This window comes from Micrasema longulum, unplaced genomic scaffold (assembly GCF_059751315.1).
Source record: "Micrasema longulum isolate JH-2025_06_02 unplaced genomic scaffold, ASM5975131v1 h1tg003058l, whole genome shotgun sequence".
Lineage (NCBI taxonomy): Eukaryota > Metazoa > Arthropoda > Insecta > Trichoptera > Brachycentridae > Micrasema > Micrasema longulum.
This window is the reverse complement of record NW_028280163.1, coordinates 1-14,805: the sequence shown is the minus strand read 5'-3', so window position 1 is coordinate 14,805 and position 14,805 is coordinate 1. Positions and strand designations below refer to the sequence as shown.

At 36.7% G+C, this 14,805-nt stretch overlaps 1 protein-coding gene across 1 annotated transcript; it reads left to right on the top strand.

Annotated features, from left to right (window-relative positions):
- Positions 1 to 180: 180 nt before the first annotated feature.
- On the top strand, positions 181 to 14,790 carry LOC148271158 (KAT8 regulatory NSL complex subunit 2-like; the record flags this gene model as incomplete). The annotated part of the gene is given in 10 exon segments (XM_088241765.1): positions 181 to 300; positions 704 to 936; positions 4,638 to 4,840; positions 5,970 to 6,083; positions 8,258 to 8,355; positions 9,130 to 9,283; positions 10,768 to 10,931; positions 13,952 to 14,088; positions 14,655 to 14,719; positions 14,721 to 14,790. Coding segments are annotated over 9 exon segments (1,143 nt in total), but the record flags the coding sequence as incomplete, so codon positions are not given.
- Between the last annotated feature and the right edge of the window lie 15 nt (positions 14,791 to 14,805).

The following is a 14,805-nucleotide window of genomic DNA, read 5'->3' as shown; positions in this document are numbered from 1 at the left end:
AGCGAGAGAACGAGACAGCGCTATCGAAGCGACCGGATACGTGCGAAGCGAACATTTGAGATACTTATTTATTTTAAACAATCATGTTTCTTCACTGTTTCTCTTCGAGAATACTAACGATCGATCGGAGAAAATAGTTACAAATTTTAATCGTCACTTCGATATGTAACTGTCACTTTTGCTCGGGTCACTTTTTAATTTGCGATCTGGCGATGATTAGACGCCATTCGCCATTGCAATATTTTCCGTGAGCTCGCGGTGATCTCTCCCGATGTGAGCGGCGATCTGCAATATTCCCAGGTATGGAAAACACATAAAAAATACGTACAGTTTTAGAGTAATGCTTGAACATTGATTTAGAAATATTTTTACGGTGTTTGCGTCGGATATATGCCTGAAATTAAAACATTAAAATGACGAACCTCAGGTATGATGTTATTCTTCCGAAAATGGCCGACTCACCACCGCATACGAGCTAGTGTCGTCGAAAATTTATTTAAATTGCGTCAGTTTGATTTCGTGTTGTTAATTATCTAAAAGATGTGATAAAATATGTTTTAAAATGTTTAAATGATTTTTGTTTGTATTTATATTTGTCTTTTTATCACACATTTAAAAAAAATCAAATGACAATCTGAATTTGTCACCCCAGTTTGATATCTTCGGCGGGAAAATTTAAATGTGTTTTTTTTTTTTATTGCAGATTCCGCAAGTGTCAAAAGTTTCCGGAAGTGTTGGTCTGTTTACTCCAGATTGTGTCAGTGATAATATGTGAGTGTTTTTGAAGTTGGCGAGACAATGTCGACTCCCAAACCAACCCAGACGAAAATAGTGAGGATGGTGGCTCCGTTTAAAGTGTCTCCGTCTCCGGCCGGCTCGCAGAACCTGACTGCTGCTGCAAAGCAGAAAAGTGAGGAAGACGCGCTTCGAGCCCAGGTAAACATTTTGATATTAGGAAGGCATAGAATTAAAAAAAGTCCAGAAACCGCATACGCGCATCAAACAGAAGGCGACTAAACTACTCTTAAACGAGTAGTTTTACATTATTATGAAAATAAACCTTTGTTATTAGTGTTACACAAATTTATTATTTTACAAGAACACTTCTACAGTTTCGGGAGAGCCCTCCTCCCATCGACGGATGACATAAAACCTTTTTTTATGAAGTATTACGAAGTGAATACCGATTCAATTAACAAGAGTAGTTTTACGTTTTGATCCATTAGTTTCTTTGTAGGCGTCTCAGTACGCAACTCCCCCCGATTTGAATTAAACTATGCCGTATTGTGTCGTTTTAAAGTGTAGCAATACTGCTGGGATCTTGCAGAAACAGGATGGAATCACATTTCATTTGTAAGTAGCAAGTAGCAAATGCATTACTTAAAAATGGAAATATTTTTCCATCTGTCAGATTGTCAAAGAAAACAAAATGGAAAGTTCGTTAGTGTTGCCAGGGTAGTAATTTTTTTTACCCTACTTTGCTCATCTAATGAAAATTGGACCTCGAATTAAACAACGCCGTGGTGGACGTTTGACCGACATTATCTTTAATCATATATTATTTAACATGATATAAAAATATCCGCTTAAAGTTAATTAATTCAATTACTCTTTGTGACAATTTTTCCGCGTGTACAATAAAATTTTAGAGAAATTTTTTTTTTTTAGAAAAAAGGAAATATTTGCGTTCTTATTATGTACCCAAATATTTAGATTTTTGGGGCCATTTTCATACGAGTTGTAAATAACTCACTATTAGAAAATGGGAATCAAGTTGTGGTAGAGTGGGGTTCGAACCTAGGACCTCTGATCCGTAAGTCCGCAACACTAGCCACGGGACCACAACCCGATTTTTAAAAATTAAAAAAAAATGTATGATTATCTTACATTTGTGTTATGATGATATTTTTCGCGATCTGGCAACATTACGCGGTGACTTCACGCATGCGCGCGGCGAAAGTGGTAAAAAGTAAGGAGTTTTTTGGACACAGTCCGATGTATTCAAATATGATTCTTCGCTCTTTCTGGACTATTCTGAATTCTATGTAGGAAGAACTGGGTGTCAATAATTTTGATGAATATTTAATTTATTTAAACGCCTTGTAGGCTTTTATTATTATAGATAACTTATATAGCGCCATTTTCGTAATATAATACCTCAAGGACGCTTTACAAAGTGATAACATAAAGATATAAATTTAATTTTAACTTTTTTAATTTGTAATTTAAGAAAAACAATGTACTTTGTCATCACATGCTATGGATTTATTCAAATGATTTAGAGAACAAGTGTGTTTTAAGTTTCTTCCTAAACATCACTTCACTCTCACAGCCTCGCACCCCTGCTGGGAGAGCACTCCATGCTGTAGGGCCTGCGACCGCAAAGGCGCGTTGCAAATTTAGTGCGCTGTTTGCGTAGAGGTATAATAACTTTCCCTCTCGATGTAGATGTAGCTGATCTAAGCGTAAGATGCCTGTCAGCTAGTTCATCTGAAATACAGAGTTCTCTTAGATATTCTGGAGCAGAGTTGTGCAGTGACTTATACATAAGCCAACAAAGTTTGTATTCCACCCTCTGTGGAAAATGTATCCAGTGTAATTCCCGAAGTATTGGAGTGGTATGACTGAACTTAGTGATTCCAAAAATAAGTCTCGCTGCGGTCAGACTAGGCGATCATTTTATTCATCGGTAGACAATAATCGGCTCTAGACACTACAAACGAATTTATTAGTTGACGGGCGGCATCAACTGGCAAATTTTTGCATATACATTTAATTTGTCTCAGCCGGTAGAAGCATGAACTTATCGTTCTACTAATTTGAGCGTCAAGAGAAAGGTCAGAATGAAGAAAGACTCCCAGTAGTTTAACGGTGGGTAAAGCGGTACTCCTTACATGGGGTAGTGCCGTATCCTGAATCAAATTCTTTCGTCTGGCTGAAATTTTGAAATTTGAAACCCCAACCTAATATTTAAGTAAATTATTGGAACGCTAATATGAATTTTTTTTAATATGTTAACCAAGGCGTTGTTATTGATATTTTTTTTAAATCATTAACTATAAAGTTTCATTTAAAAAAGAAAAAAAGAAAATATTATCAATTTCAAATTGGTACAAACAAATCTAATAAATATCAATCCACTTTAATTTGGCCGTGCCATTTACGTTTTTACGTTTTTTTAGATTAAGATGATATGTGTGAAATAGGCTATTCTCCGTCAGATGTCACGTGGCTGGTTTGTTAAATTGGAAATTCATGTAATAATGGACAGACCTAAGTTATTTTATCTTCATCTTCTCTGTTCTTCATCTCTGTTGTAATATGTTAATGTTAAAAGCTTCCCAGGAAGTTTAATCCAGTCCAAAAATTTGGACAAACTCAAAATATTGTTGATAAATCCACCTGGTCCATGACGAAGTATAGAAATTGAAAAAAATAATTTTTCAGGCGTTGCCTAGTATGTAGGTGAAATAATTCAATTAGTTGAATCTCACCCGTATAAATAAAGGTTTCAGCTCTTTAACTTCACAAACATCAACAGATGAAAGAATTATAGAAGGAATATAGATGTTCAAATATGGGCAGAATGGTAAATGTTACACAGTGTGTAAAGTGGCCACTTACACCAGCCAATGACAAAATGTAGATGCATAGACTTCTATATTGTCTTCTCTAAAATGTTCTTCATACAAAAACAAAACAAAACAAACCATCACGCCGTTTCTCTGTATGGGTAGGCAGAGAGGATAGAACTCCATATCACTCGATCTTGACATACAGACCTCGCTTCCTCTACATCCATACATCTTCTCATTCACGCACGCCGATTATTCCTACTTTTGACATGTCCACCTTCAAGTATTTGATGGACTCGATCGTGCCATGTCTTTCTTGATCTTTCTCGTATTCTGCATCCGTCAACATTCGCATCGTAGATCCTTTGAGTCGTTCTTTCGCTGTCCGTTCGCTCTACATGTCCAAACCGACGCAGCATCCCTTTCTTGATTCTGTCGATAATGCATGTCTCAGCCTTACACACTTTGCGGATCTCGACATTTATGCACCTGTATACATCGTTTTACTACACATTCGCCTGAGGGATCGCATTTCGACAGCATTCAACCTACTTTCATCATCATTTTTCCAATTCCATACTTCGCTCCCATACATTAGAGTTGGCACTAGAACTCCATTGTGAACTGCTAGTTTTGCCTCCAGCGATAAACATTTGTTTGCCAAAGTAGATTTTCGTGCACCGTTCACCCTGTTCCCGGCACTCATCTTCCTTTCAATATCATTAAATTAATTAAATACAATCAAATAATTATTATAAGTTTAACTGCCTACCCATACTCATACCCATAGTTATATTTTCATCCCTTTCAAAAACCGTCACTTTCGATTTATCAACATTCATAAGCAAATCGCTTTTCTTCTTTTCTTGTTCTTCATCTCTGTTGTAATATGTTAATAAAAAAACCTTCTCCTGAAAACATTACTTTTTGTAGTTATTGTGAAAACGGTCCTCAATTTTTTAGATGCACCGTAATGCCATCCCAAACAATGCCACGACACACGGCACGATGACCCAGAAAAACCACTGCGCGTCACAGGCTAAATTGTTATTTCTTTCGCAGGTGCAGGAGGAGATCTCGGAGCGCTCGCGGCCGTGCGCCTTCGCGCGGCACGCGTGCCACCTGCCGCGCGCGGGCGGGCGCGCCTACTGCGCGCAGCACGCGCTGTGCGACCCGGGCGCGCCCTTCCGCCGCTGCCGCCACGAGGCCGCCGGGCGCCGCTGCCTCGCGCCCGCGCCGCTGTCCTCCTACCGCCGCGACCTCGGGTAACCTTCGCTTATCCTCACTCCGAAGTTGCACTCGGTGCTGGTTAGCTTATCTTAAAGGCGTTTGATAAAGTATATAACCGGTATTTGCTTCAGAAACTTCACAAGATTGGCTTCAGTGACATTCTTCTGAGACTTTTCTCAAGCTATCTTGTAGATCAAAAGCAGTATGTGTCATATGTATATAAGTATAAGACAAAAAAGTATATTTTAAGACGCGCATTTTAAATGTTATTTTTTTACGATCAAATGGATCAATAAGGGGAAAGTTCAAATTATATTCACTAGCAAAACGTATAATTGGAGAGTTCTGGGCTTAGTTCGTACGAACTGCAGGCACATGAAATAGAGAGCTTGACGTGTGACGGGTGCGGTAGCCGGGGACATTCAATGATAACTCCGACAAAAGAGCCGGACTATCAAGGCGTCCACTGAGTATGTCACGAATCACCCCCGTGTCCAACAGTCGACGGCGATCTTCTAAAGTAAGCGAGTGGTGCTTTTTGCAGGAAGACATATAATTGAGATCGGTATACCTGCATCTCCAGTTAAGATGCCTAAGAAATGTCCATTGAATTTTCTCAAACTTTTCTTTATGTGTGACATATTGCGGAGACCAAACAGAAGAGGCATACTCGAGCAAACTGCGAACATGAGCAAAGTAGACCATTTTAATTTAGTATGCTGAACATATCTATGGAATTAGTTGTACTCTATATCAACATAAGAATAATGACCTCTCTCTAGTCCGAGCATCCACGCTACTTTTCGAAGCGAGCGATGTTGGACTGATGCAATGCTATTTATGCGATTGACATAGAATGGAGACCAGACCCATATTCTACAAGGCATATTCTAAAAGAGGGCGAACAGTCGAGCAATAAAAAGTTTTGATTGTTTGGACATTAGTAAAATCAGAGGATATTCTGTTAATGAAGCCAGGTAATTTCAGTGATTTATTTACTGTATTATGATTTGTGATATATTGGTATGAATAAATAGGAAATTTGAAAAATACATTCATTCACTTCATTAGTTGTATGAATAACATATTAATATATACGTATCATGTTCATGTAATAGGATACATAAATAAATAAACTAATGTACTTGTCTCTATGTGTTTCAGGTTATGTTTCGAGCACGCACGCGCTACGCTCGCGAGTCGCGCGCGCGCTGTCACGCGTCCCTCCCCCAAGCCGTGCCCCGAGGAGATGTTACTCTCCCTCACGCACTACGTCAAGTAAGCACGATGATTTATATAAATATTTAAATTTATCACAACCGAGAGGGAAAAACATTATTGAGAGGGGAATGTGGAAGTCTAGGCATTTGCAGGGCTTATGACCTGTCATTGGCTGGTTTAAGTGGCCACTTTACCTACTGTGTAACATTCAGGTCATTAGCCCTGTATATGCCTAGACTTCCATAAACTAATAATAAACCAAAATAAAAATTAACTATTGTCTTAACCTATATTCAAAGCAGGTGTAATTACCTTTTTGTTTAAGTGTTCCTAGTTCCTATTAACCTTTAGGGTTAGTTTTAGTTTTCATTTGAACAAAAACGTCACATTGACTTGTACAAATCGTGATACGCAGTTGACAAACGTTCAAAAACAATAAAGTTTTAATATCATTAAATTGCGATGTTTAAAACATAACAATAAAAATGTTTAAAGTTATAAAAAAGGTGGTTTAAAAAGTCGCGAACTATATGACAGTTTAAATTTATTTTAACAGAGAGGGAAAAAAGTTTTCGAGAAGGGAATATGGAAGTCTAGGCATTTACAGGGCTTATGACCTGTCATTGGCTGGTTTAAGTGGCCACTTTACACACTGTGTAACATTCACCATTCTGCCCATATTTAAACATCTATATTCCTTCAATTCTTTTATCTGTTGATGTTTGTGAAGTTAAAGAGCTGAAACCTTTATTTATGCGGGTGAGATTCATCTAATTGAATTATTTCACCTACATACTGGGCAACGCCTGAAAATGTTATTTTTTCAATATTTATACTTCTTCATGGACCAGGTAGATTTATCAACAATATTTTGAGTTTGTCCAAATTTTTATAGACAAGGACTTTAAATACGAACAACTTCCTAGGGAGGAAATCCAGCCAGTCTGCAAGCATTTGGACATAATCAAACATTGTTATATGACAGTTGTTTTTAGTGATGCCATAGAAAAAAAAGTGATACCGTATAAATAAAATTTCCCAACATTTGTAGGAAAAATATTTTATCTTATATTATGCAAATTCTATTTTAGTCTTTTTTTATTTACACATAAAATAATTTTAACATGCTGTTTTTAAATCAAATAAAAAAACAGATTACATAATATTGTTTGTAAAAATATAAAAATATTTTTATTGAAATCATTGAAAATAGGTAGAAAAAATATTGTCGATTTCCACTTATCACCGTTTTTATAATTTTTCTGGAAGTATATGTACACTATAGTGTAGCAAATTGTTATTCCTATTTTTTCCATACATTCTTCATTTCCTCACTTTAGCGTTTTTCTCAGTTTTACACCTTTTTTTCTTGCTCCCTTGAAAAACGTAGAACGGGGGTGTTACTGTAATTACAATAAACCGTCAAAAAATCACAACTTGCTCAAATTTCTCCTACAAAAATGAATCCAACGATGACAGAACTACAGAAAAAAATTCCATGTATTTTATTTTTATTTTATTTTATTTTCTTTTATTCAGGAAACATACAGTACAGTTACAAAGTTTAATATTTTACACAATTAGACTTAATTCTAATGGACCAGTGAAGTTTCCATATTATAAAGCAATTATATGTAAGGTTAATTATGAAAGTATAAAAAAGAGAAGGAAAAAGAAAACATAAATGAAAGTTGTTTAAAAATTAAAATTTAAGTGAAAAAAATGATATTTTAATGTTTGTAGTTTGTAGTGAGTATTTACAAATGGAAATAATATTAAAAATGAAGAAAATTTGTAAGAGTAATTAAAAATTAAGAATGGAAATAAAGAATGAAAAACATGCTCAGATGTAAAAATAAAATAGTAATAACATTTTTTATAAAAAAGGAAAAACATAAACACATATTTATTTTAAGGGATTCAAAGAAACGATGAGAAGAATCTTTAAGTGAAATATAAGACAATAAATTTAGGTCAATTTAAAAAACATCTTCAAAATTAATGCCACATTATAGTAAGAGCAGCAATATATTGATTTTATTTACATATATAATATAAGTAATTAAAAGTAGTTTAAAAGTATAAAAACATGCCAATATGTATATATTAATTATATATTGTGTACCTATATGTATATACAAATTTATGCTCATTTTTTGTAGATTACCCATAAAAAGAATCACCACTCGCCACTGGTGTTTATTTATTACGTATTGCTCGTTTGCTTGTAGTCCCGAGAGACCGAGAACCGAGTCCTGCGCCTCCCAAGTGTCGGTTGTGAGTGACCTATCGGACCGCCCCGACTCTCCACTGAACGTCGACCCTTTCAGTGAGTATTTTGAATATCATAATATCGCATATCGAGAATCAAACAAATCGGGTATAAGCTGAATCGGGCTGTGGTCCCGTAGCTAGTGTTGAACCCCACTCTACCCCAACTTGATTTCCATTTTCTAATTGCGAGTCATTTACAACTCGTTGATAATTGAAATATTTTAGTAGATAATAAGAATTAACGTATTACAACAGAGAAGGCAATATAGAAGTCTAGGCATCTACAGGGCTTATGACCTGTCATTGGCTGGTTCAAGTGACCACTTTACACACTGTGTAACATTCACCATTCTGCCCATATTTGAACATCTATATTCACAAATATCAACAGGTGAAAGAATTGAAGGAATATAGATGTTCAAATATGGGCAGAATAGTGAATGTTACACAGTGTGTAAAGTGGCCACTTAAACCAGCCAATGACAGGTCATAAGCCCTGTAGATGTCTAGACTTCTATATTGCCTTCTATTATATGTTCTTCATCTCTGTTGTAATATGTTTATCTTAACAGCTCCCCAAGGAGTTGAAGCCTGTCCTTGTCTACAAAAATTTGGAGTAATTCAAAATGTTGTTAAATAATAAGAACTTAAATATTTTTTTATATTTTTTATTTTGTCTTAAAATAGTACAAACATAATAAATGAATGTCCTAATATTAACTTATATCTATTTATTATAAAAACATATACTGACTGTTAATATTTCTAAACAATAAATAAAAATAAATAAATATTTCCTTTTTATTGATAATTTATTCTTGCGTTGCAGAGCATATTGACGCCTCGGAGGTGAACTCTTGGGAGGCGAGCCGCACGCTCGACTGCCGCAGTTCCTCGGAGGAAGACGAGCCCATCCGCGCCGGGGGGGCCGACGAGGACTCTTCGGGGGCCGAGGACACTAATCTGGATAGCCAGCCCCTCAGGTGAGAGAATTTAAAAAAAAAATAATATTGGTGTTATCGGATGCAGTAAGGGCAATCCTATGCCCTGGTCAAAACAGCCAGGCGGCCTTAACCGCCCCACCCAAACGAACATATAATATGCGATATTATTGCCCGAACGCAACAAGCCGTATCCCGTACGTCCAGGTACAAAAAGTATACCCGTAACCACAGAAACGTGTGATACTGTAACGACATCTTCGGGGTAAACTCTAATGGTAATGGCTCCTGCAATGGTAGCCGAAACGTCGGAACAAATCCACACACACGGTATCACCCAAAAAAGAAACATATTATTTACAAAAATACACTTTATAAAATACATCGTAAAACTAAGCTATGAAATAATGCCCACTTCACTCTGTGCGTCTGTGCGTGGGCCATTCCTAGCATATAAATATGGTATGACATGACCATAAAAAGAAAAACAAGATTAAAATATGATGATTAATTTTAAAATAAAATGCCTTTTTTTTTTTTTCAGAATACGGTTTTGAAATTTAACATACTTTAAAAAAAAAAAATACAATTTATATCATTTTGTCATTTGAATTTTAACAAAAAGGTTTCTAACTTTTTACTAAGCTCTTTATTGTACCATTTTTAATACAATTTACAAGTTTTAAACAATTATTTTTTTCATATTTACGCACCCTCTCCCTCATTCATTCCCACACGCACATGTATCCCCTCCCTCATTCATTCACGCATACACACATTCACATACGCATGAATACAAACGTCACACAAATACAATTACTAAACTTCTTTTCTTATATATTATGTGTCATTATATTTACAGTGGATTTTTTTAATTGGCTTTAGTATTGTTAAGATTTTTCTAATTATTTTGTTTATGTAATAGCTGTAAAAATCCCAAATAAAATAAAATAAAATAAATGATGCAATAACTTATATTTACATACTACTACTACTACTACCATCACGCCATTTCTCCGTAGGGGTAGGCAGAGAGAATGGACCGCCACACACGTCTATCCTGGCATACAATCCTAGCCTCTTCCACATTCATACATCTTGTCATACATGGCCTTCGGTTCTGTCTGCTTTTGACATGACCAGACTTAAGATTTTGGTTTATCTGATCATGCCACGTCTTCCTCGGTCGTCCTCGTCTAACGTTGCCGTTCATTTTTGCCATATATACTTGTTTTACCATTCTCTCGTCGTCCATTCGTTCTACGTGACCAAACCATCTCAGAGGCCCTTTCTTAATCTTATCAATTATACTTGTCTCAGATTTACACTCTCGCCTGATTTCATCATTCGTAACCCTGTCATACATTGATTTCCCACACATTCGTCTAAGAGATCGCAATTCAACCGCGTTCACTCGGCTTTCATCCTTCCTCTGCCAGTTCCATGTTTCACTTCCATACATAAGTGTTGGGACATATATAGATATTTACATATAAATTATTAATTTAAAAAATGAATCCTCGCAGGTTTGCGGGCATATACACGTGCGAGGAGGTGGTGAGCGAGACGGGCGCCGCGCTGCGCCGCCTACAGGCGCTCTACCTGGAGCAGCTGCGCGGCCTCGCGGCGCGCCTGCGCCTGGCGCGGCGCCACTACCTGGCCGACCTCAAGCTGGAGAAGGAGACGCACTGTGAGTTGACGTGACATTAACGAACATGCGGTGGGAGTTGGCCGATACCACTTCGGACAAAAGGATTTTGAGTATTATTCAATTAAGATCTATAACCTACTTCCACCATCTATTTAAACAGTTAGGAACGAGAAAATGTTCAAAAAGGCTATAAAAAAATGGATAGTGGAGCTAGGTAGAAGTAAAATGGATCGTCTCAATCGCCCAAACCAATATTGAATCAACCGCTCCACAAGTGTATAGGTTATTTTAACATATTACGACAGAGATGGTGAACATTTAAGAGAAGATAATATAGAAGTATAGGCATCTACAGGGCTTATGACCACCTGTCAATGGCTGGTTTATGTGGCCACTTTACACACTGTGTAACATTCACCATTCTGCCTATATTTAAACTTCACAAACATCAACAGATGAAATAATTAAAGGAATATAGGTGTTTAAATATAGGCAGAATGGTGAATGTTGCGCAGTGTGTAAAGTGGCCACTTAAATCAGCCATTGACAGGTCATAAGCCCTGTAGATGCCTCGACTTCTATATTACCTTCTCTTAAATGTTCTTCATCTCTGTTGTAATATGTTAATATGAACAGCTCCCCAGGGAGTTGAATCCAGTCCTTGTCTACAAAAATTTGGACAAACTCAAAATATTGTTGTATAGCTTATGTTAGGTTTTTGTTATTTTCATTGTGCGTTTTGTAATATAAATAATATCGATGTTCATATATAGCTAGTTTTTAAAACTGTGAATATTTTGTTAATTATCTCTGTTTATTAAGTTAGTCTTCTTTGTTTATTCTCAAATGTAAAAACATTTTAAAAAAAGTATATTGTTAAGTGTCCTCGGCACGGGTAACCCCAGTGAGGTCACATTATTTTTATTATTAATTATAGTTTGTAAGAGAAAAATATGAATAAATAAATTGATCTATGCCGATAAATACAGGGGATGAAAGTTTGACTGAGTTTGCCCATTTGGCACCCCCTGCTTTTCAATTTGTTTATTAATGATGTTGCTAAATCATTCTCTAACTCTTCCTTTTGGCTCTTCGCAGACGACAACAATATTCTCAAAATAATCCAAACTTTACAAGACTGTTCTCTTCTTCAATCAGACATTAACTCTTTTAACCGATGGCGTAAAGTCAATAAATTAGAGCTAAATATTTAAAAATGTTAATTTTTTCCTTCGAGTACCTAATACAAAACTCCACAATTGATGTAGTTAAGTCCATCAGAGGTTTAGGAGTTGTTTTGGACTATAAACTGACATACAACGAGCATATAGATAATACAGTAAATAAATCACTGAAATTACTTGGCTTCATTAACAGAATACCCTCTGATTTTACTAATGTCCGTACAATCAAAACTCTTTATTGCTCAACTGTTCGCCCTCTTCTAGAATATGCCTCCTAGAATAGTGCTCTGGTCTCCATTCTATGTCAATCGCATAAATCACGTTGAATCAGTCCAACATCGCTCGCTTCAAAAAGTAGCGTGGATGATTGGACTAGAGAGAGGTCATTATTCTTACGCTGATATAGAGTCAATGCTCAATATTTCTAGTCTACAAAAACGTAGAACTAATATTGACTCCATATATATGTTCGGCATACTAAATGGTATAATCAATGTGCCATCATTACTGGGACAAGTTAAATTCAATATTCCGACTCGTAGGTTGAGAAACAATGAAGTACTGTTCATCGATCAGCATAGAACAAACTATGGCCTTAATTCTCCGATGACCCGTCTTTGTCGTATTGTTAACTCGAGACAAGATCATCTGGACTTTTTGGTTTAAGTTCACAGCGGTTTAAACGAGCACTAAATAAATAGTCCAGATCTTGTCTCGATGTCCCTTATGTTTGTCAATGCTTCTTTTCTTTTTTAAACTATTCTTTTATTTTAATATTTAAACCCTATAAATTGTATACATGGACAGTAAACAATAAAAAAAATAATAAATTTATGGTCACTTTGAACAGAGATATTCTGCAATCAAGGTTCGTAGGTTTTCACGGCCTTCAGAATACAGATAGTGTTTTTCTGGGTTATTATGCCGTGTTTGTGCACTCATACACTCATACATTCAGCCCTGAAGATGGACACTGCAATGTGCTCCGAAACGTCGGCAATACAAAGCCCACAAACACGGCATAATAACCCAGAAAAACACTATCTATATTCTGCAATGTCTTAGACAGACTAGATTTCCTCCTAGTCGTTGTTAAAATAAAAAAATTCGCAACAGAGGTAAAACACTTTTGAAAGGGGAATGTTGAAGTCTGGGCATTTACAGGGCTTATGACCTGTCATTTGCTATGTTTAAGTGGCCAATTCACACACTGTGAGGTCTATCACGACCCTCTAATAAATGTACCAAAATTAATTCTCCGAGTGATGCTTCGATGTCCCCCCACTTTTCCATCTGAGACATTGTTCGATAAACTTGAACAACTTCAGGATACACGCATAAGGTATATTTTTGTTCATTTAAGAAATATGACCACATTTCTGATCATCGTAGGCAACTGAAATGGCTCGAAAATAGACAGCGGAGAGACTATCACTCCCTCACACTTCTGTTCGATGTACTTCATAGTCCCAATGCTCCTATATACCTCCGTTGACGCTTATCAGTTCATGGTTTACCTCTTCGTTCTAATTCTCAAAGCACCCACCTAATACCCATCCACAATTCCTCTTTCTTCTCTAACTCATATAGTGTCCATGCGGCTCGACTGTGGAATCATCTCCCATCCACCATCAAAGATGTTACTACATTATCTCGGTTTAAATCACGTCTGAAGAAACATCTCCTTTCTCTTCCTCAATCTTTCTTTTCCTCTTTTGCCTATTTCCCTTTGAGTAATAGTATTGATTTAAGGTAATTTATATGCAAATACAGTTACATATTAAGTTCCCAAAACGAAAGCCATTTTTAGAAGTATTAAAGTTTGGATTTTGTCTAAGGGAAGAGACCATTATAAGGCTGTTTTGTTGTTTTCAGGCAGTATATACAACCAGGGAGCCAAGACGGCGGAGGAGAGGCACGAACTAGCCCTGCTGAAGGCGTCTACGTCGTATCGGAAGCGCCACGGTACGGACGCCGTTCTGCAGAGGAAACTGTGTGAGAAACGAGCCAAGGTAACGAATATTGTCTCTATTTTTAAAAAAACCTTCAAACTAAGCCACACATTCTCATTCAAATATCCCCCCAATTGCCGTTTTTTATGTTTTTCTAACCCCGGTTTTATGTTGAAAAATTTTCGAGACTCATCTGTCAAATGACGCCGAGCCGCGCGCCGCCGCGTTTGCCCAAAATGGTGACTAAAATCAAGGTCAATAAAAAAATGTGTAAATTTTTGTCTCAAACTAAATTATAAGTACGTGCAATAATTGACCATTTTGTTTAAGTGTCTTATTTTGACATTTTACTAAATTGTGACATGCGGTTGACGCATGTTTAGGAAGAAAATAGTCTTTACATGAATAAATTACGATGCAGAAAGTATAAAAATTTGGCAATAGAAATAAACCATCCAATGACAGGTCATAATTGTAATATTATATTCCCTTCTCTATAATGTTTTCCCTCTTTATGTTGCAATAAATTTAAACATACTCGCGATATTTACGTTGCTGTTTCGGTGAATAAATACTAAAAAGGACGCAAATATTTCAACTTTCTCACAGCGTGGGTTTTATTTCAGATAACGGAGGGTAACATTCGCAGCTCTGCCCCTCCGAGCGGGCGCTGCGTCTTCACAGAGGGGGGGTCAAGTGCCCCGGCCCGCGTTGCCTTCGGCCAGACACTGCACTAAACACATCCTGGGGGACCGCCACCAGGTGAGACCGTCCGTA